The sequence below is a fragment of the Balaenoptera physalus genome, assembly GCF_965194825.1.
Source record: "Balaenoptera physalus genome assembly, chromosome: 1".
Taxonomy (NCBI): domain Eukaryota; kingdom Metazoa; phylum Chordata; class Mammalia; order Artiodactyla; family Balaenopteridae; genus Balaenoptera; species Balaenoptera physalus.
The window spans coordinates 93,627,173-93,653,149 of record NC_138882.1 but is presented as its reverse complement, the minus strand read 5'-3'; the positions used below and the strand labels follow the sequence as shown (position 1 = coordinate 93,653,149).

The following is a 25,977-nucleotide window of genomic DNA, read 5'->3' as shown; positions in this document are numbered from 1 at the left end:
AACTGCTTTCCTATATACCAATAATGAATAAATAGAATCTAAAAGTAAAAGCACAATACCATTTACATTAGCATCATAAATATAGTCAACTGATCTCTGACACAGGTCAAAGGAAAAACAATGGAGTAAAGATAGTCTCTTCAACAAATGGTGTTCAAACCACTAGACACTCACATACAAAAAAAAATGAATCTAGACACAGACCTTACACTCTTCACAAAAATTAACTCAAAATAGATCACAGAGCTAATTGTAAAATGCAAAACTATAAAACTCCTAAAAGATAACCTAGGAGAAAACCCAGATGACCTTGGGTATGGTGATGTCCTTTCAGCCACAATACCAAAGGCATTATCCATGAAAGAAATAAATGATAAGTTGGGCTTCATTAAAATTTAAAACTTCTGCTCTGTGAAAGCCAATATCAAGAGAATTAGAAGACAAGCCACAGACTGGGAGAAAAATATTTGTAAAAGACACATCTGATAATGAACTGTACTGTAAAACATAAAATGAACTCCTAAAACATAAAGAAAGAAAAAACCAACCTGATTAAAAGATGGGCCAAAGACCTTAACAGACACCTCACCAAAGAAGATATACAGATGGCAAGTAAGCATATGAAAGAATGCTCCACATCATACGTCATCAGGGAAATGCAAATTAAAGCAAAAATGAGATACTACTACACACCTAGTAGAATGACCAAAATTTGGAATGCTGACAACACCAAATGCTGGTGAGGATGCAGAGCAACAGGAATGCTCATTCACTGCTGGTGGACACGTTAGGGGAAGCACTGACTGGAACCGCCCGCCCTGGCCAGGCAAAGACAGTAACAATTTGCATGAGTTATTGTACAACAGGAGATCTGGTAAGGAACACAGAACTAACAAGCCACCAACAACTGGAAGAATTCGGGAAAGGTCAAAAGGAGAGAGAAGACGCCAGTCCACATGTCCTACCAACCTCCCAGAATCCTCCTCGCTGGAATCCATCTTGGCTGAGCGACGTGCATGACACCAGGAAGGACCCTGAGTCAGAATGATTGGCCAGAGACAACCCGGAAACAAACCCCATCACCATAAAACCTGAGACTGTGAGCCACGTGGCAGAACAGTCCTCCTGGGTTCCCTTACCCTCCTGCCCTCCGCCCGGGCGCCCCTTCCCAATAAAGTCTCCTGCTTTGTCAGCACGTGTGTCTCCTCGGACAATTCATTTCCGAGTGTTAGACAAGAGCCCACTCTCGGGCCCTGGAAGGGGTCTCCCTTCCTGCGACAGAAATGCAAAATGGTACTGATGCTCTGGAGGGCAGTCTTGTGGTATCTTGTAAAAGTAACCATATTCCTACCACACAATTCAGCAATTGCACTCCTTGGTATTTACACAAAGGAACTGAAAACCTCTGTCTACACAAACACCTACACATGGATATTTACAGCAGCTCTCTTCATATCTGTCAAAACTTGGAAGCAAATGAGATGTCCTTCAGTAGGTGAATGGATAAATAAACTGTGATACATACAGACAATGGAATATTATTCAGCAGCAAAAAGAAATGGGCTATCAAGCCATGAAAAGACACGGAGGAACTTGAAAATACATATTATTATTAAGTGAAAGAAGCCGATCAGAAAATGCTACACACTGTATGATTCCAAGTAAATGACATTCTGGAAAAAGCAAAACTATGGAAAATCAGTCTCCATAAAGATCAGTGGTTGTGGAGGGCAGGGATATGAATAGGGAGAGCACAAAGTATTTTTAGGGCAGTGAAAATACTCTGTATGATACTATCAATACAATGATGGATATATGTCATTTATTTTACATTTGTCCAAACCCACAGAATGTATAACACCAAGAGTGAACCCTGAGGTAAACTACGGACTTTGGGTGATTATGATGTTTTAATACAGGTTCGTTCTTGGTTAAAAAACATACCACTCTGATGAGTGATGTTGATAATGGGGCAAGTTATGCATGTGTGGGGACTAAAGGTATACGGAAAATCTCTGTATCTTCCTCTCAATCTTACTGTAAAACCAAAACTGCTCTAAAGAAAATAAAGTCCTTATAAAGAACTCATACAACTCAATAGCAAAGAAACAATCTGATTAAAAAGTGGGCAGAAGATCTGAACAGATGTTTTTTTTCCAAAGAAGACACACGAATGGCCAATAGACACGCGAAAAGATGCTCAACATCACTAATCATCAGAGAAATGTCACTAAAAATCACAATGAGGCATCAGCTCACATCTATTAGAATGGTTACTATCAAAAAGACAAGAAAAAACAAGTGTTGGTGAGGATGTGGAGAAAAGGGAATCTCTGTGCTCCATTGGTGGGAATATAAATTGATGCAGCCACTATGGAAAAAAATACTGAGGTTCCTCAAAAAAATTAAAAATAGTACTACCATATGACCCAGCAATTCCACTTCTGGGTATTTACCCAAAGGAAACAAAAATACTAACTCAAAAACATACATGCACATCCATGTTCACTGTAGCATTATTTATAATAGCCAAGACATGGAAGTAACTAAGTGTCCATCGATTGATGACTGAATAAAGAAAATATGGTGTATATATACAATGGAATATTATTCAATCATAAAAAAGGAGGAAATCCTGCCATTTTCGACAACATGGATAGACCTTGGGGGCATTATGCTAAGGCAGGGGGTGGAAACGTGGGAAATGGGTGAAGGTGGTCAAAAGGTACAAACTTTCAGTTATAAAATAAACAATTCCTGGGGATATAATATATAGCATGGGGAATATAGTTAACAATACTGTATTGTATATTTGACAGTTGCTAGGAGAATAAATCTTTAAAGTTCTCATTATAAGAAAAATAAACTGTAACTATGTGTGGCGATGGATGTTAGCCAGACTTCTGGTGGTAATCCTTCTGAAACTGAGCAGGATCCTGCAGGGCTTTCCTAGGTACACAAGCCCCTCTGTGTCCCCTGTTTCTTGATTACAGAAAGAGGCTTTAGTCTCCTAAGGCCTTCCCCAAGTTCCAAAGAGCAGACTCAAACAGTTACTAATTAGAGAAGTGAGAGAATGCAGAAACAAAGGAAAAGCAGTCAAGCAAGAAAAGTAATGATAGCTTAAACAACAGTTCAGAGATAAGACAGAGACACTGGACTCCTACTTTCTCCTCAAGGGATACACGTAACAATCTGACGCATATCTTTGAGTTGTTCTGCAGGAACTAAGACCCCCGTGCAGGTAGAGGGTTGGTGACAACATGCTGACCACAAGCACTAGACCCCAGGCTGGTTGGAACCAGAAGGCTGATGATGAAGGTTCCCAAAACATCACCCTGTTACCTCATCACCAACCAATCAGAAGAAAGTCCATGAGCTGATCACACAGCCAGCAACCCTCACCCCTGATGTTGCCTTTAAAAACTCTTCCCTGAAAGCCACTGGGGAGTTTGGGTCTTTTGAGCATTAGGCGCCTGCAATAAACGCTGTACCTTCCTTCACCACAACCCAGTGTCGGTAGATTGGCTTTGCTGTGTGCGTCAAGCAAGTAGACCTGAGTTTGGTTCAGTAACAATTTCACAACATATACAATACCGAATCATTATGTTGCACACTTGACACTAATATAACGTTAAATGTCAATTATATCTCAATAAAAATAATTAAAAAGAAACTCTTAAAAAAACAAAGAAAGAAAAGGACGAGAAAGAAAATACTGGGTAACAGAATGGCAAGTGATTAAGGAATGCAGAAACTGAGAAGGAGCAGCCATGGGGCAGGGTCCTGGTTCCTCCTCAAGGAAAAAAAACATAAACAGTACGTTTGAGTTCTGCAGGTACTAAGGTCCCCACCCAGGCGGAGGATGGTAACTTCAGGCTGAGCACAAGATTCCTGGAGCTCTGCCCTGTTACTTCACCACCAACCAATCAAAAGGAAGTCTGCAAACAGTGGAAGATAACGAAGACTCTGACGCCCTCCGCAAATGATTCTCCCTTTCATGGTCAAGCAGAATCTTCGGAGTTGGGTTTTGCCAGCCTCCTGAATAGAGCAACCTTTCCTTTCCAGCCAACACGTGTCTCCTGTATTGCCTTTCAAGCAGCAAGCAGCCAAGCCCAGGTAACAAGAAAGACTATATATTTGGCCTTTGTCCCCTAGTTCCTGGCCCAGAGCTCCTAAAACTCTTGGAATTTCCTTAGTTATAGAGTCTTTTGTTATTCACAAGGAGCCTCTGACCGTACAGAAGTTGTTGCTAATGAGGTAATTCAAGGTAGGCCCTTAGATATTTTCAAGAGAGGGTTGGAATGTTCAGCCCCACCCCCCTGAAGTCCAGGGAGGAGAAAGGGGTTGGAAGTTGAGTTTAATCACCAATGGCCAATGATTTAATCAATCATGCCTATGTAATAACACCCCGCCCCCCCAGCCCCAGATAAAAACCCTAAACGACAGGATTAGAACTTGCAGGTCAATGTGCTGGAAGGGTGGCACACCTGGAGAGGGCCTGGAAGCTACTCCCCCATACCTTGCCCTCTGCACTGAAAACAGCTGACCTGTGTGACCAAAAGGAAATGCAGAAATGATGGAGTGTGACTTCCAAAGCTAGGTCATAAAAAGACACTGGGGTTTCCTCCTCGCTCTCTGGGATCACATACCCTGAGGAAAGCCAAATGCCATGTCATGAGGACATCAAAGCAGCCCTGTGACCAGGTCCACGTGAAGCCTAGTGCCAACAACCAGCATATAACTAAGCCTCCTTGGAACGACTTCCTCCAGCCCTGGCCAAGCCTTCAGATGACTGCAGCCCCAAATGACATCTTGACTGCGCCCCCCTGGGAGCCCCAGCGTCAGAGCTTCACAGTTAAGATGCTCCTGAATTCCTGATCCACAGAGACTGTGAGAGATAATAAATGTTTACTGTCGGTTTTTTGATTTGGTTTTGGGTTTTTTTGTTTTGTTTTGCTTTAAGAATTATACTCACAATTGCAGTAACTACTGGTTTAGCAGAACACAGTTTCTCCAATCAAGATTTTTATTTTAGGACAATTTTTTTTATAAGAGCAGTTTTACACTTACAATAAAATTGAGAAGAATTTACTGTTCTTTTAGTCTTAAGTGTTGGAGTGATTTGTTTTGTACCAATATGTGTCTAATATAGACACCTGTGGGTCTTAAGAGTGAATGAAAAATTATATTACATGCACTCGTGTATGTTCTGCTAGAAAAAGAGTCTATAAACTTCAAAAGATAAAGAGATTCAAGACCCAGAAAAGAAGATTAAGAATCATTGCTTTAGACAATAAATGGTCAGTGGGAAAGGCTACATCCTTTTAGACTAGTTTTGGCAGTCTCTAGTCCATAAACACGTGATATCACTTAACTAGCTTTTCAAGCTATTGCTTGTCCAAGTTTGCTCCCGCTTTTCCCTTTGTGCTGAGTCCTAGACAACCTGGCTAGGAGCAATATGATTCAGGAGTTAGTGAGCAGGGAGGGGTTGGCTGCACCTGTGAAAGTCAGCTTCCCGGGCATTTTTGGAACATGCCTGGGCTCAGGGACACACATCTCTAAGCACAGGATCCAATTTCTGAGTTCAAGATGCATAAGTGAGCATGTCAAAGTGTCAGAAGGATCTAGCTCACCATTCCACATCTCCTGTTCCAGTTGTGACCTCTATGATCCTCAGAGCTCAAACAGCACACAGTTGTTACAAATTCTGCATGTGCCTCGGCCACACTAGTATATTTCTTAATCTGTAAAATGGGAATAATGTAAATGCACTATATATCAATCTCACAGGTAATCCTAGAGATCAAATAATACTGTGAAGGTCACCAAATGAAAATTTAAAAATTTCATCTTGTTTCTACCAACGTGAGATACTAATCCAGAAACAGGAAAAAATCTTTGCAAGTACAAAAGCATTAAAGAGAAGATTAATGTTTGAATTTCAGTTAAAAATGCAAAACTGCCCACACAGTAAATTTATGTTAAAAAAAAAAAAAAATACTGTACCTAGGAAAATAACCAAACAAAACATTAATGATACTGGGCTGAATCTGAATGGTGAATGATTTTTCCCTCTCTCTTTTCCTTTCCTCTATTTTACCATTTTTAAAAATAAGCAAGTATATGTTTAAAATGAAGGTAAATGAGGATGATTAGCACTTTAGTGTGTCAGGCATATTCTGCATGCATCATCTCATTTAATCCTCACAACAACTAAATGAGGTTGATTTCATTATAGCCACATTTACCAGAGCAGGAAATGGTTTTTCAGGTTAAGGCACTTTCTCCGTGACAAAGAACATGGCTAATCGTTTTCTTAGTCTGTGGCTCATCCTGAATGTGCCTGGTGAATATCAGCGATAAGTGATGATAAACCACCCACTGCGTTTCCTTGCCAACTTGGTCCTGAAGACTATGATGGGGAATGTGCAAGGTCTCATGTTAAAAATGCCAAACAGACCAGCCATGGGGTGGAAACCAGGCCACCCAAGGGCCTCACAGAACGGAAAGGCTCCCGAGAGAGCAGTCAGGAAGGCCACTCCAGTGACAAAGCTGGGGATTCTCACGTTTCAGCCTTCAGCCAAGGGAGGACAAGAAGGGGCGTGAGCTAAAACGAATCCTCACTTGATCCCTTTCCGGGTCAGGGGACAGACAGACACAGAGCTTGGCCCTTACCAACAAGAGCCAGCAGTTGCTGGGCCCCAATCAGGGACAGTAAGTTATGTGTATTAATATGTCAACGAGGGGCTTCCCTGGTGGCGGAGTGGTTAAGAACCTGCCTGCCAATGGTTAAGAACCTGCCTGCTCGAACCAGGGTTCGAGCCCTGGTCTGGGAAGATCCCACATGCTGCGGAGCAACTAAGCCCGTGCACCACAACTACTGAGCCCGTGCCCCGTAACTACTGAAGCCCACGCGCCTAGAGCCCATGCTCCGCAACAAGAGAAACCACCGCAATGAGAAGCCCATGCACTGCAACCAAGAGTAGCTCCCGCTCGCCACAACTAGAGAAAGCCCACACCTGCGTGCAGCAACAAAGACCTAACACAGCCAAAAATAAATAAATAAAATAAATAAATTTATAAAAAAAAAAAATATGTCAACGAAGCCAGGCTGGAGACACACACACTATGGAAAACACCTTAACAAGGAAGGCCCCGTTAGGTCAATGTCACTGCCTTCCAGGGGCAGCCTGACCAAGGTCCACACACACGGGGGAGCCACAGAGTCAGGGCAGCTCATGGCTCAGCTTCCCCAGACCACGAGCACAAAGACCTGCAACCAGGTCCTTACTTCCATCAAAAACATCCCCTGAAATAGCCATCAACACCCACGTGACATGTGCAGTGGCACAACACAGCAGGAGATCTGAAGGATGGAGCTAATTCTAGAATCTTCTCCCTCTCTGGCCTCTCACAGCACAGGCAGTAGCTGGAGACCCTGGCTGGTTACTTAACCTCTCTGTGACTCAGCATCCTTATCTGTAATGTTATGTAATCTTCACAGTATTGTTGAAGGATTAAATGAGTTAAAACCCTTAGGACCTGGCCCACCGTAAGTGCTCAATATGCATTAAGCCAGCAACTGTAGTTGTAGCAGTAGTTGTAAGTGATATTAGCTCTAGCTGTGGAACTAATCTCTCCCACACACCAACCATGGCAGTTTGTATTTTCCAAACATGGCAGTAACAATATCTCCTGTCCCACATGCTCTTCTGCATTGTGGCCAAGAGATGGAGTTTATACCCTTCCCTTTGAATCTGGGCAGGTTCGTGACATGGTGTGACTTTCAAGGCTCGGCCATAAAAAGCAATGCGGCTTCCACTCTGCAGCTTGATGCCACCGTGGAAGAAGTCCTGAGGCTGCCATGCTGTGAGGGAGTCCAAGACATGGAGAGGGCACTCCAGTCCACAGCCCCAGTAGAGCTTGAAATCAGTAGCCAGCCAAGGGCAGGAACCAGCCTTCATGATTCCAGGCCTGAGCTGTGACCCGCCTCCCAGCCTTGGGATCCTCTCAGCCGAGGCCCCCAACACTGTAGAGCAGAGAGAAGCCACCCCTGCCATGCCTGCCCAAATTTCCAACCCACAGATTCTGTGAGCCTAATAAAATGGTTATTTTAAGTCACTGAGTTGTGAAACAATTTGTTACACAACAAAGGTAACTAGAACATGTGTTATACTTTCAGCCAACATTTTTTGAATACCTATTATATGAAGGGGACCAGCACAGAAACCATGAAGGAGAGATGAATAAGACGTAGTTTTATCCTAAGTTGACAATCCCCACAGAAATACTCATAACTAATTAATACTATACAACAGGATGTGATGGCAGTGAGGTGCCAAGTGCAAGGTTAAGACCTCTCAAAAGGAGAAAGTAAGGCCAAACAGGCTTCACAGAGGTAGTAACATCTGAACCGGGTCTTGAAGGAAGCAAGGTGAGGTACATGCCCTGTGAAAACATTGTACTATGTCCCAGGATTAGCAAGAAGTTTGCCAAGGTCTCTTTTGTCACGTGACTGGAGGGCACATCAGTGCCAGGTGGGAAAGGGCACTGAAAGGCATGCAAATAAAGTCACACCCCTCCTCTGGGACCGGGGCAGCTGAGAAGAGGCAAGGAGGAGACAGATGAGATTTGTGTTTCTGAATCATCACTCGAGTGGCAGGTGGAGGACAGAGTAGAGGGCAAGACCGGACGCAGGGAGACCAAAATTAACAGTCAGGTGAGACAAGATGAGGGCCTGACCTGGTTTTAAGTTCAAGGACAAAAATATCACTCATTTAATCCTTCATTCTTTTTTTAGTTTAAATCTCCAGTGGTACCTAAAAGAGATGTTCTAGAGACAATGATGAATAAATGTTAAATTATTGATGCTACTTCTAAGGTGTGACTGCCAGCTCCAGCACCAGCAAAGAGGGCTGCAAACGAATGAATCACTTCGTCCCAAACTGACTTTGATCTCCATGATGTCTGCTGAGTCACCAGGTGCCTCACCGTCCCAGGACATTTAGCTACCAAGACCCTGGGCTGGGTCCCTGCTTCTGAGCTGTTGTCTAATTCACTCATTACTAAATGTTAAAGCTGCCACCTTAGAGGACTGCTAAACTATGACTTCAAAAGTTTTTTTAACATTCTAATACTTACTTGATTTAGACAAAAATTTTTAAAATTTTTAGTTAAAATATTACAAGCTTTTAATCTCTTCTGACTACTAGCTCTAATCCTGCTTCCCCCTCCTTTCCCCAGAGATTGGTACAGCTAAGACTTAAGGATGGATCACTCCTGACTTAAAAAAGGAAAAAAAAAATACATATATATATATATAGATAGATATATATATATTTACATATATAAAAAATATATATATAAAGCCATTGAAAATATACACTATTGATCAGCATTTTTTTTAACGTAAACATCATCCTTTCATACAGAAATGTTCCTTAGTTTTCCTCCTCAACATTTTTGAGATTGAATATAATTCTGGGTCTTTCCTTTTATACAGCTGTATAGTATTCCACAACAGGACTACACCACATTTTATTTATTCCCATATTGGTGGCTATTTAGGTTTACTTTTTTCTTTTTTGGGGGGGTGGGGGCTATAACAAACAAGCCCTTCTTTTTTCACATGCCTTCAATTTCTTGTCCTTTTCTCACCTGAACTTATGAAATCCTCCAGCTCTCCTCTCCTTCACTATTTAAACCATAGGGAAGACCTGGGCACTTCCAGGATGTCCATGGTTCTTTTCATCCCATGACGTGCTTGGCACGAGGACCAACCCAAAGACCACACCTCCCTGCTCTTCCACCTCAGCCCCTCCTCTCCTGTCACTCACCTCTTGCCACTACCCTCCACTCCTTTCCCTGAAAAGGCAGGGATAACACTCCAGAGTCCTACCCACCCCATAATATTCCTCACCCGTATTCCCCTTCACTCCCAACCTACGAATGGCATGGAAGCAACATCTGGAAGGACAGGCAGCCAAGGGGGGAGTCCTGCAGCTCTGCCAACCATGCCCATGGCTATGAGACAGACCCTTCTCCCAGCTCCACCAGGACTCAAGGCAGCAAATCCAATGGAAAATGATCATAGTTGAATATAAGTACCAGTATTTGCCTTCTGTTTTCCAGAGGGGAAAAAAATTGAAAGATAGAATCACACTACTTGCCTGTAAATGCTCTCCCTGTAGGGACCCTAGATCTACTGACCACTGTTTCCTTCCATCCGGTCTCAAAGATAACAGAAGTGGGCTGAGTGTCAGGCTGATTCTTTTCAGTAAGAAGGCGGCCTCATGGCACAGCAGTCCCTGCCAAGTCCAGGCGCCTAGGAACCACAAGCTTACAGTGAGTTCTAGTAAAAGGACCATCACTGAGAACTAGCAGATGCCTTGGTCCTTCTCACAAGCAGACATTTCAGGACTGCTGCCACCGCTGCTCGTTTAGGCTGCATTTCTGGACCTAGGATGACTCGGTTGATCCAGATTCTGAGTCAGATCAAGAGGTGTCTGCTGGGCTTTACAACAGTCTCTTTACTGTCTGCCCGCCCTCCCGGCACACGGGGCAGAAAAACTCCTCCGCGGCTGCCCTCACACTCAGCCGTCCTGTTCTTCCTCTTGGAAGCTGGCCAGTCCCATCAGGAAGAGGACCAGTGAGCCCAGGTCCTTCCTGAACAATCTCAAAGGGCTTCTTTGGGCAGCATAAGGATGCCGGCTCGCCGGGGCAGCAGAAAGAAGCAGAAGACCTTCCGGGGCTTCCCCAGTGACATCAGGAACAAGACCTGACGTGAAGGGGTCCTTGACACACGCCCCCCACCCCCCCCCCCCCGCCTTCTGCCTCTCAGCACCCAAGCCTCGGAGACACAGAGCTAGAAAGTGGAGGTTGCCTTGCTGCCAAGGGGTGCCCAGGTCTGAACGGGTAGTCTGCAGGGGGCCTCAGAGCAGCTTCCCACTCCAGGTGCAGCCCCTCCAGCTCCGACCCAGTAAGCCTCCTTGTGCAAAACACAAATGCTCTTCTCAACTCCATCCAAGGCCCCTGCCCAGAGCCTTCTCCTCTGGTCCCCCGGCCGTGCTGCGACTCTCGGGGCTGGAGTCACTAGACAATGAGCAACTGTGTCTCTCTCTGTGCGGCCCTGGGCAGAGCTCAGCACTGGGCTCATGAGAGACTTCAGTAAACATTACTGATGGATGGGTGAATGAGTTCGATGACTCCAGCAGGGCACTGGCTCCAAGTGCTCACTTCCCCGAGGTGAGGAAAAGCCCTGAACACTCGCGTTTGGTTCCAGAGGCTCCCGGCCAGCTTCCTGTGGGAAAGGACAGGTGGCTCTGGGCGCTGGGGGCTGGCTGCATAGGACAGTAAGGGCAGCAGCTGGGCGGGCAGCAGAGATGACCGTTCTCCTAGACCACAGCCATCTCCAACACACGCGGGCTGTCCTGTTGGATGGTGACCAGATAATCACAGGAAGCTGAGCCCATTCAACTAGCTCAAGTGTGTGCTGGGGAGGAGGGTGGAGAAGGGGGTACAAGTCAGAGTGGAGGTTCAGAGCAACCCGAGAGTACGATCACAGCACAGCTAAGCCTTGGAAGGCCCAGAACTGGAAAACCTGCACGACCTAGGCCCCCTCCCCCCAGACAGCTCCACTCCACTCTTCAGGGATGTGCTTCCTGCCCTTGGCCTCAGTTTCTGGGCTCCAGCAACGCAGCCTACACGTGCCTACTGTTGCCGCTGCACTCACCTGCAGCTCCCTGCTCTGCCTCTTGGCGCAGATTACCCAGACAGCAAGCTCAAGGGTTGAGCAACTCTTAACCAGCCCTCCCAAGCTGTAGACTTGGGGGCCAATTAGGATGCACACTTCAACCCACCCAGGTCCAGCCAGACTTGACCAGCTGGGCATCTGTACTCCATGACCTGGCATACAACCACTCAGGGCAGCAGGGACCACTCGAGGAGGGGCCCACTTTGCTTTGAGTGTGGGCGGCCAGTAATAAAGTACCAACATCTACACTCAACTAAAACTTAAGAGTCAAGTGCACTGACACGGCTTCTGGGGATTTTCCCAGGCACGTGTTACTCAGAATAACAATCCGTGGCCCTTCTTCCTCTCTCAGCTTTGACTTTCCTTGTTGGTGGTTCAGTCTCTTGCTCTCTGCCCTCCTCTGTGGGCAGCCCTGGGGTTGCATCTTTTTTTCCCAATTCAATTAGAGGAACATGCTTCGAGCATGACTGTGAACAGGTGATAGGCAGTGGGCCCTGCCTGTTCTTACTGGGGGGCACAGGCACGGAAGACAGAACCACAGTGGCAGAGATTAATTCTGCAGCAGCCCCGAGCAGAGAACTGAGGAGGAGGAGTCTGGACACAGTACTGGAATGTGGAGGGTTGTGCTGGCAGAGAGTACAGGAACCTTCCAGAGGGAGGTAGAAGAACGAGCAACACACCCCTGGGGCATTCCCAGAGCAAGGAGAGGTCCACCGGGAGACTCGGTTACATAAATTACAGCACTTCCCCGTGCGGTGAAATACTAGGCAGCCATGACAAATCACAGAGAAAAACACTGATGAACACCAACACTGCCGAAAGCGCACGACTAAGTTAAAGGAGGAAAAGGCTCTAAAAGGGTTTGAAAGTATTTTTGTAAAGACCCCCCCTCACACACACACCCACATACATGGGTGGGGAAAGTTCTGAGCGAACACACAAGAGAATGCTAAAAGGCAGTAAGGTAACAAGTGACTGTTTTCTTTGCACTTAGTGTTTTCCAACCATTCTGCACTCTGCGTGGATTGCTCCTGCAACGAGGACAAATGGTCCTAAGTCATTTCTCAGACCACCTTCCTCCTCACCGCCCCCCAGAAAGGAGTCAAGAGGGGTGAACACTCTGGTGCAGATGAGTCAGAGGCTGTGGAAGTGGCGGAGGGGGTTGATGTGAAATAGGGAAGGGGCTGAGAGAGGAACTGATGCCAAAACGAGCTGGGGCCAGACTGGCCAAGTGGCCCAGCAAGTGTGTGACGTGTCACATGTTTAGTCAGTTGCCTTCTATTTGAGCTACCTACTGTTCAAGGACCTGGTTGAACAGGTTTGACCTCATCTCCGTTCTTTTAAGGCTGTTTAGTCACTTCCCTAAAACTCTTTTTTTTCCAAGGTATTAAAATTTCAATTCCAGGTTGATCTCTCTAACACATCTCCCCTGCTTCTTCCAACTGGATGCCTCTGCACGGCATTAACAGATACCATGAGCCTCGATGAAAATCATCCTTCCAGGATCCAACAAAGAAGGCACCTGAGTGACAGATGGTTGGAGAAATCCTGAGAAAGCAGAAGTTCAGGCATTAACAGGCAGGCTGCCACTGATTTACACAGGGCCCAGGACACGACAGCCCACACAGGGCCGTTTCTCAATCGCTACTGACAGCCAAGCGGGCGCACCATCCAAGGCCCTGGAGAAACTTGGACAAACAGGATTTGGGTTCTGAACGTTCGCTGAGGCCTCCACAAAGTGAGGAGGGTTCACACGCCTTTGCCCCCTGGTGGCAAACCCAGCCCTCCTGCTGTAAGGCACCCCCCACCGAAATAGGGGCAAGATGAGAAGCCCTCTCTGAAGAGGAGACAGAAGCACAAGGTAGTGATGAGACTCATCACCCCGAAATTGAGACTTCCTCCCAAGGTGTCAGCTGAAGTGGGCAATAAGGACCGAGTCCCTGCTCGGCTCCAGACACTCGCCAAATCTGCACCACACTAGCCTTTTCCCAGGTATCTTCTCATTTTAACTTCACAGCCATCTCGTAAGAAAAGTGTACTGTCCCCATTTCACAGATGAGATGAGCAAACTGAGGCTCAGGGAAATGCAGTGTCCTAGTAGATGCAGAGCCAGCACCACAGCCCACAATCTCTGACTCCAAGCTCCTTTCTCATCCACTCTACAAATATTGATGGTGCTCTTCTTTGCCAGGCGTTGTGCAGACCCAAATCCCCGCAGTCTAGGAGGGGGAGACAGATGTGTAAATGGAGGCTGCAACGTGCTCGTGGCGCGGTCAAGGACACTTGGAGGACATGGGGCGAGGGTCCCCTCTAACCAGGGGAAGTCAGGAAAGGCTTCAGAGAAGGAGCGTCCTTGAGCCAGGTTTTAATTGAGAGGAGTGGGCATGCCTGCTGGGTGAGGGCAGGAGGACATATCGCAGGATCTCAGCACAGAGCAGCCCGAGTGTGCGCAGAGCTACAGGAGAGAGCCAGAGGGGCCAGAGTGCTGTAGCAGTTTGCCATTGACAGGTGAGGGGGAAACTGAGGGGTAAAGGGAGACCAAGAGGAAGCAGCAGAAAGGGGCAGATCAGGGTGTGGCTTGGATGCCACGCGGAAGAAGCTTCGGCCCATGGACCACAGGCAATGGGGAGCCACTGAGGGGTGTAAGTAAGGGAAAATCTACCTATCACCTATTTATCTACCTATCTATCTTCTGAATCAGGTCTCGGGAAGATAGTTCTGGCAGGAATGTTGAGAAAGGGGCCCCAGCAGAAGGCTCCGGCAGTGATCCAGATGAGAGCTGCTGAGGCCCCAACTGGAGCAGAGCACAGGGGGTGGAGGGGGTGTGGTCTGGCAGGAGAGATGCTAAGGAAATGACATCAGGAGTCAAGAGCGCACGGCGGGGGTGTCTAGGGAGCTGTTGAGAACAACCCCCAAATCTTAGGCAACTGGGGGGGAGGCGTGCAGAATGGAAACAGAGGAGGGGTAGGCTTAGGGGGAAGTGGATGATGTCATCATTGGACTGAGAATTTATCCCCTGGGCCCATCCAGCTCTCTAGACCACTGCATCACATGCAGCCAGAAATCATCTCCTCCAGCTAGCCCCTGGCAGGACAGAGGGAGCAGAGAACAGTCACACAACTGATGGATAGCAAGCATTCAGACAAGAGGGGCCTCAGAGGCCATAATAAACCATCGATCCATTTGAGAAAGTTGCCAGAAGACTGTTAATTTCCAAGCTGCTCCCAAATACTTGGCATTCAGTCCTCCAAGTCTCCATCAGTTGCAGCTACCCCGCAGCTCCCAAATGGGTACCGTCACCACAAAGGTCAAGACATAGCAGAAGTCAACAAGGGCAGAGCCCATCCCTGGAAAGCAATCAAGGACTCCAGACTCACGTGACCTAACCAAGGAAGGCTTGATTGAGGAAAGAGAGGAAAGACAACCAAGACGTTCAAAACAGAAAATGATCCCAGGGATGAGGGCTCTGATGATATAGCTGTGAAGGTTATCACTTGGCTAGAGCTGCACCTTGAAAATACCAGACAACGATGACCATCCCCAAAGGTCTCCAGCCCACCCAGTGCTGAGAACTGGAATTATCAGTTGCCTTTTGTGTTGGCCAGATGAGATGCGGAGCCGGCGTGGGGCTGGGCAGGGCCTGTCCGCATCCCTCAGCACAGCAGGCTGTCGTCGTGTGGTGACACATCCTCCAGGATCGAAACAGCATCTCCGAAACCACTTCCAAGACCGCTGTGGAATAACTAACCACACAACACGCTGAGTGAGAAGCCCTCGGAGGTGGGAAGGAGAGCAAACCCGGAAGGCAGCAAACGGGCACGTGGACGCTGAAGGATTAGTTTTTAATCCTGCCCCGCAATCCTCTTTCAGCCATATATTTCTGTCTCTCCCAAGTTACGAAAGACTTTAAAAAAATCCATGCTCCAAGGAGGGAAAGAGAGATTGTACTCATTAACTCAGAGCTGCCCTTGTCCGACAGGATTAACTCACCAGACCTGCAGTGCCAAGAAAACAGGCCCCGGTGCATGGGGGGCACTCTCTGGGGGCAAAGGAGCTGCTGTTTAAATGCTTTTTACAGAACCTCCAGCCAAATCCAGAAAAATAAAGGGCTGCAGTGAGGAACAGGTGAGGCAACAGATAGAAAGGGGCTTTGAAAAAGTTCTAACTCCCCACGGGTAGGGACCGTGACATTAGCGTGTTTAGAGTACTTGATTCACTTGCCAAGGCAAAATTCCGAAAGTATGAGGCCCTGGGACTGGAGTGGAGCATTTCTTCACTGCAGCTATCCCTGACAGGCTCATTGTAAAGTAATGAATTTTGTGGACATGCAGAGAGAAAAAATAGACTCGAACGCTACGGATCGATGCTGTGCACTGCAGACACAGCCTCGGGTTTCTAGGAGCTGCATCAGGGTCCTGGGCAGAGTTCAGCTGCAATCTGTCCCCCTGAAAGCCAGCTAAGGAGAAGTCAGCCCCAGGCCTGGACATAGCACCAAACATCCCCACTCTCGAATCATCTAGAATATCCCGGGTTCAAGCATTCCTGTCCAGAGCTGGGCCAGGTACTTCCACCGCCTGCTCCAGGGAACTGGGAGGTCTCAGCAGGTCACCATCCATCCCAGGAAGTATAGCAGAGTTGGTTTGGGTTTTTGTTTGTTTTTTTTTTTGGCGGGGGGGAGGGGCTTTAGACAATATTTTAGTTTCCTGTCTAGTGCTGAATTCCCTATATGCAAAAAAAAAAAAAACTTTTTTAAAAAACATTTTAAACCCGAACAAAAAAACACAAAAGGGAAAACACCTAGACAAGCCTTAAAGTCCCTTTTCAGATTGTGTGATTTTGTGATACCAAAATTCAGAGCCCCAGGACTCCCCTAATTATATATATTTTCCTCTTTCAGGAAATTTTACATGTACATGATAGAATGAAACCAAATATCAGAATCACCATCTTGGGAGTAAAAGAACACTTAGAAACCATACAAAGTAGAAATGAAGAACCACCATGAAAGGAATCTGACCTGAATTAAGAAGCAACATTTAAAATTACAGGTTCAGAAAAGCTTGAACAGAATCCAGGGCTGAAGTCAGCCCTGAGCCCGCAGGCCCTGCCTTCTTGCGAAGGTGGGTAGATTCTGGTCTGCAGTGGGGGTGCCAGCTAGGGAAGTGCCTCCACCCCCATCCCATCCCACCCCACCCCACCCTATGCTGTGGAGGCTGAAATGGAGGCCAGAGAGCAAGGAGCCCACAGCCAGCATCACAGCAGCAACACAGAGAGAGAATACTTTTTGAAGGAAACATGTGAAACCGAGCACCGGTGATCTCTGGGGGGATGGGGTGAGAAGCAGACAATCTGCACAGTCTACCTCCTAAGCTATCATTTTTAATTGCATTACCTATTCAACAATAAATGAATAAAATACATGCCATGCTAAAATAAAATAGGAAAACAATAAAAAAGACAAAGATAGTTTAAAACTTCTCCTAATGAAATGTCATTTCAAAATCTAAGGGGAAAATGGGGCTAGGGGAGGGGGATGCAGGGGGCTCAAGCTAGTGAAGAAAACAACTTGATAAACAAGAGCCATCCGTCCTGGCCAAACCCACCACTCTCCGGTCCTCCTCGCTGTTCACATCTGCCTCGGAGCTCCCACAGCAAGCCCAGCTCTGCGCCCGGAACACCTGGCTCTCCTCCTCCGTCCCCGCCCACGTCTCCTCAATAATTGGTTATGTCCCCTCCTGCCTCCTGCCCAGAGACTCAGGTTGCCCACCAAACCACAGGGGGTGCCCTCCACTCTCCTCTGCTGTAATCATACTATTAGGGAGTTCACCTGTTCATACGGGCTCCCCACCTGAGCCCAGGTGTTATTTCCCAAAGTTGCCTGTAACACGATCTCCCATCCCGCCAGCTCTGCCTTACGTGACTTTGACACTGTTCCCATCAAGAAAAGGGATCTGTGTTTCTTCCCCTTGAAGCTGGGTGGGCTCATGACTGTGAGAGTAGTGACCCTCTGTGACTTCAATTGGAGCGCTGAGAGCCACGTAAGCAGCCGGACTGCTCTGAGCGCCCCACGCTGAGGAACCCAAGTCAGCGCCCAGGAGGGACCCCGTGAAGACAATTAGATGGTGGCCCTGCTGTTCCAGCTCGCCAGTGGCCTGGCCCCACCATGAAAGACACTGAGACACAGACACCAGCCAAACCCTTCCCGGAATCCTGAGCTACAGAGAATTCCTGAAAGACAATAAAATAATTTTTAAGACACAGATTTGGGATGATTGCTTACAAAGCATTAATAACCTGCCTCTGAACAGCAGAATCCCAAAGCCCCATCTCAAACTCACCTTAGGTTCCCACTTCTTATTGGTTTTAAGGCACTGAGCTTGACAAAGCCCTCGAGTCGCCAGTTCCAGAAATTTGTTTAAACAAATTCATTGTGTCTGCCCATAATGCCTATTCCTCCAAAACTGCCCCACTGATGTCTACCTTACTCAGTTGTCTTCCTGGAATAGAGGAGTCCATGGTCTCCTCCTCTCCTTGGTTAATTTCACCCCCCCTCATGCAAGTGTCCCTAAACTCTGTGTATTCATAGGAACTCGGCCCCAATCCTTTCTTGCCTTCCTGCACTCACATCTCCGTCCACTTTCCTAGGCCTCTGAACCCGGGGGCTGTGTCAGCCACCTCGCTGCCCCTCATCCTTTCCAACTCCCCACACACACAACAGGAAAGACTATTTTGTTTGTTTGTTTTACACCCACGATGTTTCAGAAAAGACTTGAGGCAGCTTAAGCGCCAAGAATTCTCATCCTCAAACACGGGGATGACCATTCCCTTGCGGGGGCGCTGAAGTAGTAGATCCTCCAGCGAACAAAGAATCAAACGAACAACATCTGGGTACAGAACCTCTGCCCTCCACTCACAACGTGAAGGTAAACTCGGGAAGATTTCAAGGCTCCCCCCCTGCAGTGGCCTTTTCTCTACCCCACACCCAACCAACTAGTCACACTTTGAGGCCCAGCTCATTTGTCATCCCTGCTGGGAAGCCTTCCTCGCCCCCTTAGGCTGTCAGTCACTCTCTCCCCGTGTGGTGTGCCTGCCCGGCACCAACATTTTTTTTTTTTAATTTATTTATTGTATTTATTTATTTTTGGCTGCATTGGGTCCTCGTTGCTGCGCGCGGGCTTTCTCTAGTTGCGGCGAGCGGGGGTTACTCTTCGCTGTAGTGCGCGGGCTTCTTATTGCGGTGGCTTCTCTTGTTGTGGAGCACGGGCTGTAGGCGCGCGGGCTTCAGTAGTTGTCGCACGCAGGCTCAGTAGTTGTGGCTCGCGGGCTCCAGAGCGCAGGCTCAGTAGTTGTGGCGCACGGGCTTAGTTGCTCCGCGGCATGTGGGATCTTCCCAGACCAGGGCTCGAACCCGTGTCCCCTGCATTGGCAGGCAGATTCTTAACCACTGCGCCACCAGGGAAGCCCCCGGCACTAACATTTACCTCCACACTCGCCTGCCTTGCAGACTCAGGGCACCTTAAGTCAGAGCCTCACCTCAACTCATCTCTGTGCGCCCTTCGCACTTCGGACGGTAGGTGCCCAGTGAGTGCTCGTGGGATGACTCAGTTGGCTGCTCTCTGGGAACCCCCTTTCCGTGTACCTACCCTCCTCACAGGGGCTGACATCACCCCTCACCCCACTCTGAGGCCTCCCTCAGCCTCTCCCTGAACAAAGCAGGACCCCTCATCCCGCTGAGAGCCCCACTCCACAGCCATCTTTCCTGGGAAGAACGCCCCACCCCAGGTTTACGATTCGTTCCAGGCTGGAAGGTGCCTCTAGAAGCACCTGTTCAGCTATCCAAGGCTTCATGGCTTGATCTTCATGCACTTCTGAGTCAGCCCTACTTACCCTTTAGGTTTCAAGCACGTCAGCTGGAAGGCTGGTGACAACTTCCCCCAGCTCAGAACAGTTTTCCCACATACGGTGCTTACGCCTGAAGGAAATGCTGCGCTCTCCAGTAACATTAGTGAAATGGATGGTGATGTGCTTAGCATCCTAGGTCTTAGACTAGAAAAAGCACTAATACTGCCGAATCCCCAGCTTCAAGAATGGTGCCTGGGGCTTCCCTGGTGGCGCAGTGGTTAAGAATCCGCCTGCCAATGCAGGGGACTCGGGTTCGATCCCTAGTCCGGGAAGATCCTACATGCCGCGGAGCAACTAAGCCTGTGCGCCACAACTTCTGAGCCTGCGCTCTAGAGCCCACGAGCCACAACTACTGAGCCCACGCGCCTAGAGCCCGTGCTCCGCAACAAGAGAAGGCACCGCAATGAGAAGCCCGTGCACTGCAGCCAAGAGTAGCCCCTGCTCGCCGCAACTAGAGAAAGCCCGCGCGCAGCAACGAAGACCCAATGCAGCCAAAAATAAATAAACTAAATAAATTAAAAAAAAAAAAAAAAAAGAATGGTGCCTGGCACTTAATAGGAGCTCAAAAATACTAGCTGAATGAATGAAAGAATGAACAGTCACCTGGCCCAGCCTTGACATGGAGAAGCCGCGGTCTGCCGGGCCGCTCCACACCAGGTGCCGAAGCTTGAGAGGTTGTGCGACTCCCCCAAGGTCATGAGCAAGCCAGCGAGGGAAACTGGAACCCCCGTCTCTTGCCTCCCAGCACATGGCCCTCCTTCTGCCCAAGTGGGCAGCTTTCTCACCACCCACCCCTTCCACATTCCAAAGACAGCATCTCCACGAGAAGTTCTGGATGGCATCCAGGAGTATTTTTCTTCCTGGCTTTAAAACAAACTGTGACAAATGGCTCTGCAGATCTACTGGGCCATGAAGCCAAGCAGACGGTACTGCCGTTCACACTATTAACTTGAGTTCTACTCGATGCTATTTCAAATTAGGGCATTTTATCTAGAAATTGTAAAAAGCACTGTTTTGGGGACGGGGGTGTGTACTTGTAAGTAAATTTGCCACCAGATTCATTTACAAGTCTACTTGCTCCTGGCCACCCTCAATGATTACACATCTTCACCCACTCCCCCTTCCTCCCCTCCACCAAAAAGTCCTGACTCATGTAAACAATGATAGATTCCTGGGGCCCACTGGTCTAACCACCCACCTAAACTTGACTGTGGACATTCTCCCCGCAGAGGCACATCGTCGCTGACGGCAGCCCAGGCGGGGAAGCTCTATTGGAAAGTTCTTTACCGTGAACTGATATCGGGCTCCAGGGTCCTGGACAAACCCAGTCTCTCAATTTATCCATTCAATGGGCGATAACCGAGCACATTCTAGGCACTGGACACTGAAGCAGACACTGAGGCTACAAAGAGACGCACAGAACGATCTTGAACCTCAAGGAGCTCGCCATCTAGAAGCTCTGAAGCTTCTCGTCTCCAGGCTGAACAGCTGGAGATCCTTCGTGGCTGTGCATGACATGGATTTAGTTCCTCTCCCTGTTTCTTACAAACGGGCTCCAGTTTGCCTCTGTCCCGCCAAGCGTGTTGCCCAGAACTCTGTGCTCTTCCCCACGCGTGGTCTGGTCAGCACGGAGCGAGCAGACCACTACCCCTCGGCTCTAGACACCGCATCTCCTTTAGTGCAGATAAGACAGATTTGTTTGGTGGCCACATCACTCGGTTGACGCCTGCCAGCTAAAACCTTCCATCCTTCCACCACCTGCCCCTCCCACACTTGTGCAACTGGATTCAGAACTTATTCAGGATAAGGACACTTATCCCTGTCCGTCCTAACAGGACCCAGACCATCAGCCCATCTCTTTCTTCCTCATCAAGCCACATACTTGCTGTCCTTTCTTGTTTTAAAGTGATGTACACAACTTTAAATGATTTGGAGGAGTATGACCTCTACCTTCATCAAAACGGACTAGAAACATGCAGAAAGGTCGAGGACAGAATGCTACAACACCTAACCCAGCCACAGAACTCTGACGACGATGCTTGGGCACAATGTTTCCCTGCTCTTGTCCTGCCTGTAAGTGTATGAGCTCACGGTGTCTCTAGCTGGCATCCGCAGCAGGTATGCTCAATAAATACACCAATTTGACGCCAAATCCTAAGCCATTCCACGTGTATTAAAACTAAAAATAAAATTTAAACAACAACCAAAAAATGTTATCTCTGCTATCTTCCCTCTTTTTGTGGCTTCCTGCAGCCTAACTCTACCCCTTCACCCAAGCCTGCTTCTTCCTCACCAGAGCCTCTCCTGTTCCTCTGCCACCATCAGCAGCCCTGTCCAGCTGTCTTCTCTTCAATCTTAAAGGTCTTTCGCATATTTTAATACTTGGCTCCTTACTGCCACTCTCTCCCTCTGCCCCAGCCAGTCTACCCAGTAACTTACTGCCACTTATGTCCCCCACGGCAGTTTCCCGCCTCAGGAACAATGGCCCAGGGGCTCCACTTTGCCTATCCCTTCATGTCCAACTCCTCCTCTTGGTATTCAAGGCTCCCAAGTTCTGGCCTCGCTCCCCCATCTATCTAATCTGACTCTTACCTGTCCTTCCACAATTTGCCTTTTCCCCCCAAGCCCGCCGTGACTCATTCCCGCCTATAGGTTTTGCTTCCAATGTCTTCCATCTTCCGGTGTTGAAGAGCTAAACAAGAAGGAAAAAGGAAGAGGAAGGAGGGAAGGGAGAAGAGGAGGAAGAGTGAAAAGAAAGAGGAAGGGAAGAAAACGGAAGAATGGCGACAGCAGCACCAGCTAACTCTCGCAGAAGTATCCTGCCAGGCCCTGCTCTAAACACCTCATACACATGACAACATTTAACCCTGACGACAACAACAGGAGGTAGCTGCCACCCTTATCCTCATTTGCAGATGACTGTGGCGCCGAGAGGTTAAGTACTCTGCCCAGGGCACACATGGAGTCTGTACTCTGAACCACTCCACCTGCACGACAGGTGGAATTAAGCACCAGCCCCACACAAGCAGCCAGCTGTACAGGTACTGGGGGAGGCGGGGTCAGCCCGGGGAGTCAGGGAGGGCGTCACACGGAGGGCACCTTGATCTGAGTCTTGGAAGCAGGAGTCAGGCAGGCAGCCCAGGAGCAGGTATAGGCACTCATGCCACGTGAGAAGACAGGGCACGGGCAAAGCCAGAGGCCAGAGAACAAAGGATGAGTTCACTCACAGGGCTGGTGTGGGCTCTGGCTGGAAGGGGAGCATGAATGGAGGTGGGCAGTGAGCAGAGGTGAAGATGGGGGGCAGGGACTAGGTCTTGAGGGGTTTGTCTCACTATAGATGGGCCCTTAATCCTGCGACACATCAGGTCAACCAGTTCTCATTATCTAAACCCTCCCTCTTCCAAGGTCCATCCACCCTATTCCAGTGCAAACAGGTGTTAACCAACTGCAGATGAAAGGGAAGAAGCTGCATCTAGGACCAGTCCCCATACAGGCAAGACAGGATGCCCTCCTCAGTCTCCCCTCTTCACATTGTCCTCACCTTCTCCAACAGGAAAAAGAAAATACAATGCAATTGCTTCTTCTATAAGCTTGTTAAGTCAAATCCTTAGGGCTTCATTACTTGGCTTTTGCTAACTATCAATATGAGCGTCTGGAAAATACGTGGAGTCATGGACTTCTAGGAATCCATTAAATTTAGGGAGAAACTGTGATCTAATGTCATTAGATGACAAAGAAAATAAGCATTTTCTCAGGACTGGACAAGTTTTTGAGCTTTGGTTTAGATGCTGACAACATCATGTGACACAGTGACCATCTCAAGCTCGTCAGAAGATGAAGAACAATTACACATTTCTTAAATTTACTTCTTGAATGAGAAAGTATTTAAAATATATAGAAAAGTATAGAGAATAATAAATACCTGTATACATCCAAGACAGTCATATCCTCATTTTTGCCACATTTGCTTTAGATTTTTTTTCAAGAAAGAAAGCATTATGGGACTTCCCTGGTGGTCCAGTGGTTAAGAATCTGCCTTCCAATGTAGGGGACGTGGGTTCGATCTCTGGTCGGGCAACTAAGATCCCACATGTCATAGGGCAACTAAGCCCTCATGCCAAAACTACTGAGCCTGCGCCACAACTAGAGAACCCACACACCGCAACTACTGAGCCTGCGCACTCTGGAGCCCGCATGCCTCAACTAGAGAGAAGCCCGCACGCCGCAAGGAGGAGCCTGCATGCCACAACGAGAGATCTCGCATGCCACTACTAAGACCCGATGCAGCCAAATTAATTAATTAATTAATTGCAAAAGAAAGAAAGAAAGAAAGAAAGCATTAGACACTGATCAAGTCTCTATTTCACTCCCTTCCCAATTCAATTACCCCTACTCACCCCAGAAATAACATTCTGAACTTGGTATTTATCACTCTCATGCATTTTTATGCTTTTACTATAATATGTATGTATCCAAAAACATATTAATAATTTTTGCATGATTTAAAACTTTGTAAAATGGCATCACACTGTATGTACTCTTTTGCATCTTTCTTACTTGACAAAACACTTTTGAGAGTAATCCTTGTTGACATATGTCACTCTAGTGAATTCATTCTGATTGCTGCAGATCGCATTTCATTGTAGGAATATTCACCATATGTATCACAAATTTTAAATTCATTTTCCTGTTGATGAATTTTTCAGACGTTTCCAACATTTCACTGCAATAAATATTCTTGTAAATGTCTGTCTAGGGGTATCTTTGGTCACAGGAGACATTGCCCAAATGACTCTGCAACACTGGTGCACCAATTTTATATTCCCAAGGTCAGTGTCTAAGTATTCTTTTTGTATCTTCATCATCTCCTGGTATTGTTCAACTATTACACTGTCACCAATCTGATGGGGATGAAATGTTATCTCCTTGTTATTCTGAAAATTATTTTTAAATGAGAAAGTACATTACTAATAAATGCAGCTTAGTGGGCAAGAGTTCTCAACAACACATGGGAATAGAACAAGTTTTCCTTGGATTTTCTGGAAAATAATACAGAAAGGATATGGAAGTGAGCAAGGGTACACATAAAACAAGACTGGCCATGAGCTGATCATTGTTAGAACTGGGTGATAGGTGCATGGGGGTTCATTATCCTATTTTCTCCACTTTGGTCTATATTTGAAATTTTCCACAATAAAAAATTAAAATAAGGAAAAGCAGCAGCAGCATTTGGAGCAAACAAAATGCAACAAAGAGGAGCCCATGTAACAGTGGAAGGAAGGCAACCTTCAGAAAGGGCAGAGCCTGGAGCCACAGGTAGAAGAGGACAAAAGGAAGCTGGGAGAGGGGGCTTTCAAATTGTGTTGTGATTTAAGTCAGAAGAGTTAGGAACATTATTTCTCAAATTGGTGTTTCTGATGACCCTTTACAATACTGTAGCACCTAATTAAATGTTATCAGATTTTAAACGTACGATTGATAGGATGATCACCATTCAAAATCACTCAAGTATTTGTTCCATGAAATTTTACTTTGAATTACAGAACATTTGTTTTCATACTCCCAAGTTTGTTGTTTAATATGTGCAAGAATTACCTGTTACCTCATTAAAAAAAAAAAAAAAAAACTTTTTAGTGAAAAAAAAAAAAAAGGTCCTTAGGCTTTTAAGTCTGGAATGACTTCAGTAAGGATAAGAGGTCATACTGTATGCTTTTGAGTGAAACTGTAACCATCATGAATCATATTAGAATTCTGGGTGCCTCCAAGCAGGTAGGACCTGAGTCCCCACGCTTACAGGGCAGGGGTCCAAGCAATGGAGTTGGTCAGGATGCCTGGGATATAAAAGATAATCCCCAAAGAAACACAGAGTGGAATTCTAGACACAGCAAAATTTGACCCGAGAGGGAGCTAAAAATTCCTGTCACATAGGTAGGAAAAGGCAGATTAGCTCAACTGGATTAAGAAAATGTGGAAAAGGGAAAGCCTCAACCAGAATTATAGCCAGTGGTGTAGAACTGGGACGCAGGATGTCTGCAGCGTACTGAAAGGCAGGGCGTGGCAGCGCCAGGTGCAGGGCAGAGGCTCGGCCGCAGCGTCATCAATGACGGCTCCAGCGGGCCTTGGGAGCTCAGGGTGGCAGGTGTGAGCCGGGGGCCACCAGGGCCGCCTGCCATCGAGCCTGCAGCAAAAACCACTCAGCAAGTCGTTTCCAAGTTCCTCGGAATGTTGTTGCCTAAAATCATCTCACACACGTGTGTCCCACACATCTTCACTCATAGTCGTCACTCGCCCACCTCTGCCCCTGAAGCAATTATTCATTAACC

The 25,977-nt window shown here is 47.3% G+C and overlaps 1 protein-coding gene across 9 annotated transcripts in view; it reads right to left on the bottom strand.

Moving 5' to 3' along the window:
• Window positions 1-25,977, bottom strand: part of IGSF3 (immunoglobulin superfamily member 3) — a 100,788-nt gene that overhangs the window by 50,450 nt on the left and 24,361 nt on the right. Inside the window, exon 3 of one of the 9 annotated variants that reach the window (XM_082457968.1) lies at window positions 5,634-5,744. The exons of 7 other annotated variants lie outside the window; for them this stretch is intronic. In XM_082457968.1, the coding sequence (XP_082314094.1) occupies window positions 5,634-5,643 (10 nt within the window). In that variant the 5' untranslated portion in view covers window positions 5,644-5,744. Of the gene's footprint in view, window positions 1-5,633; window positions 6,758-25,977 lie in introns of those variants that run through there. One more of the 9 variants, XM_082457969.1, reaches the window with a different exon arrangement.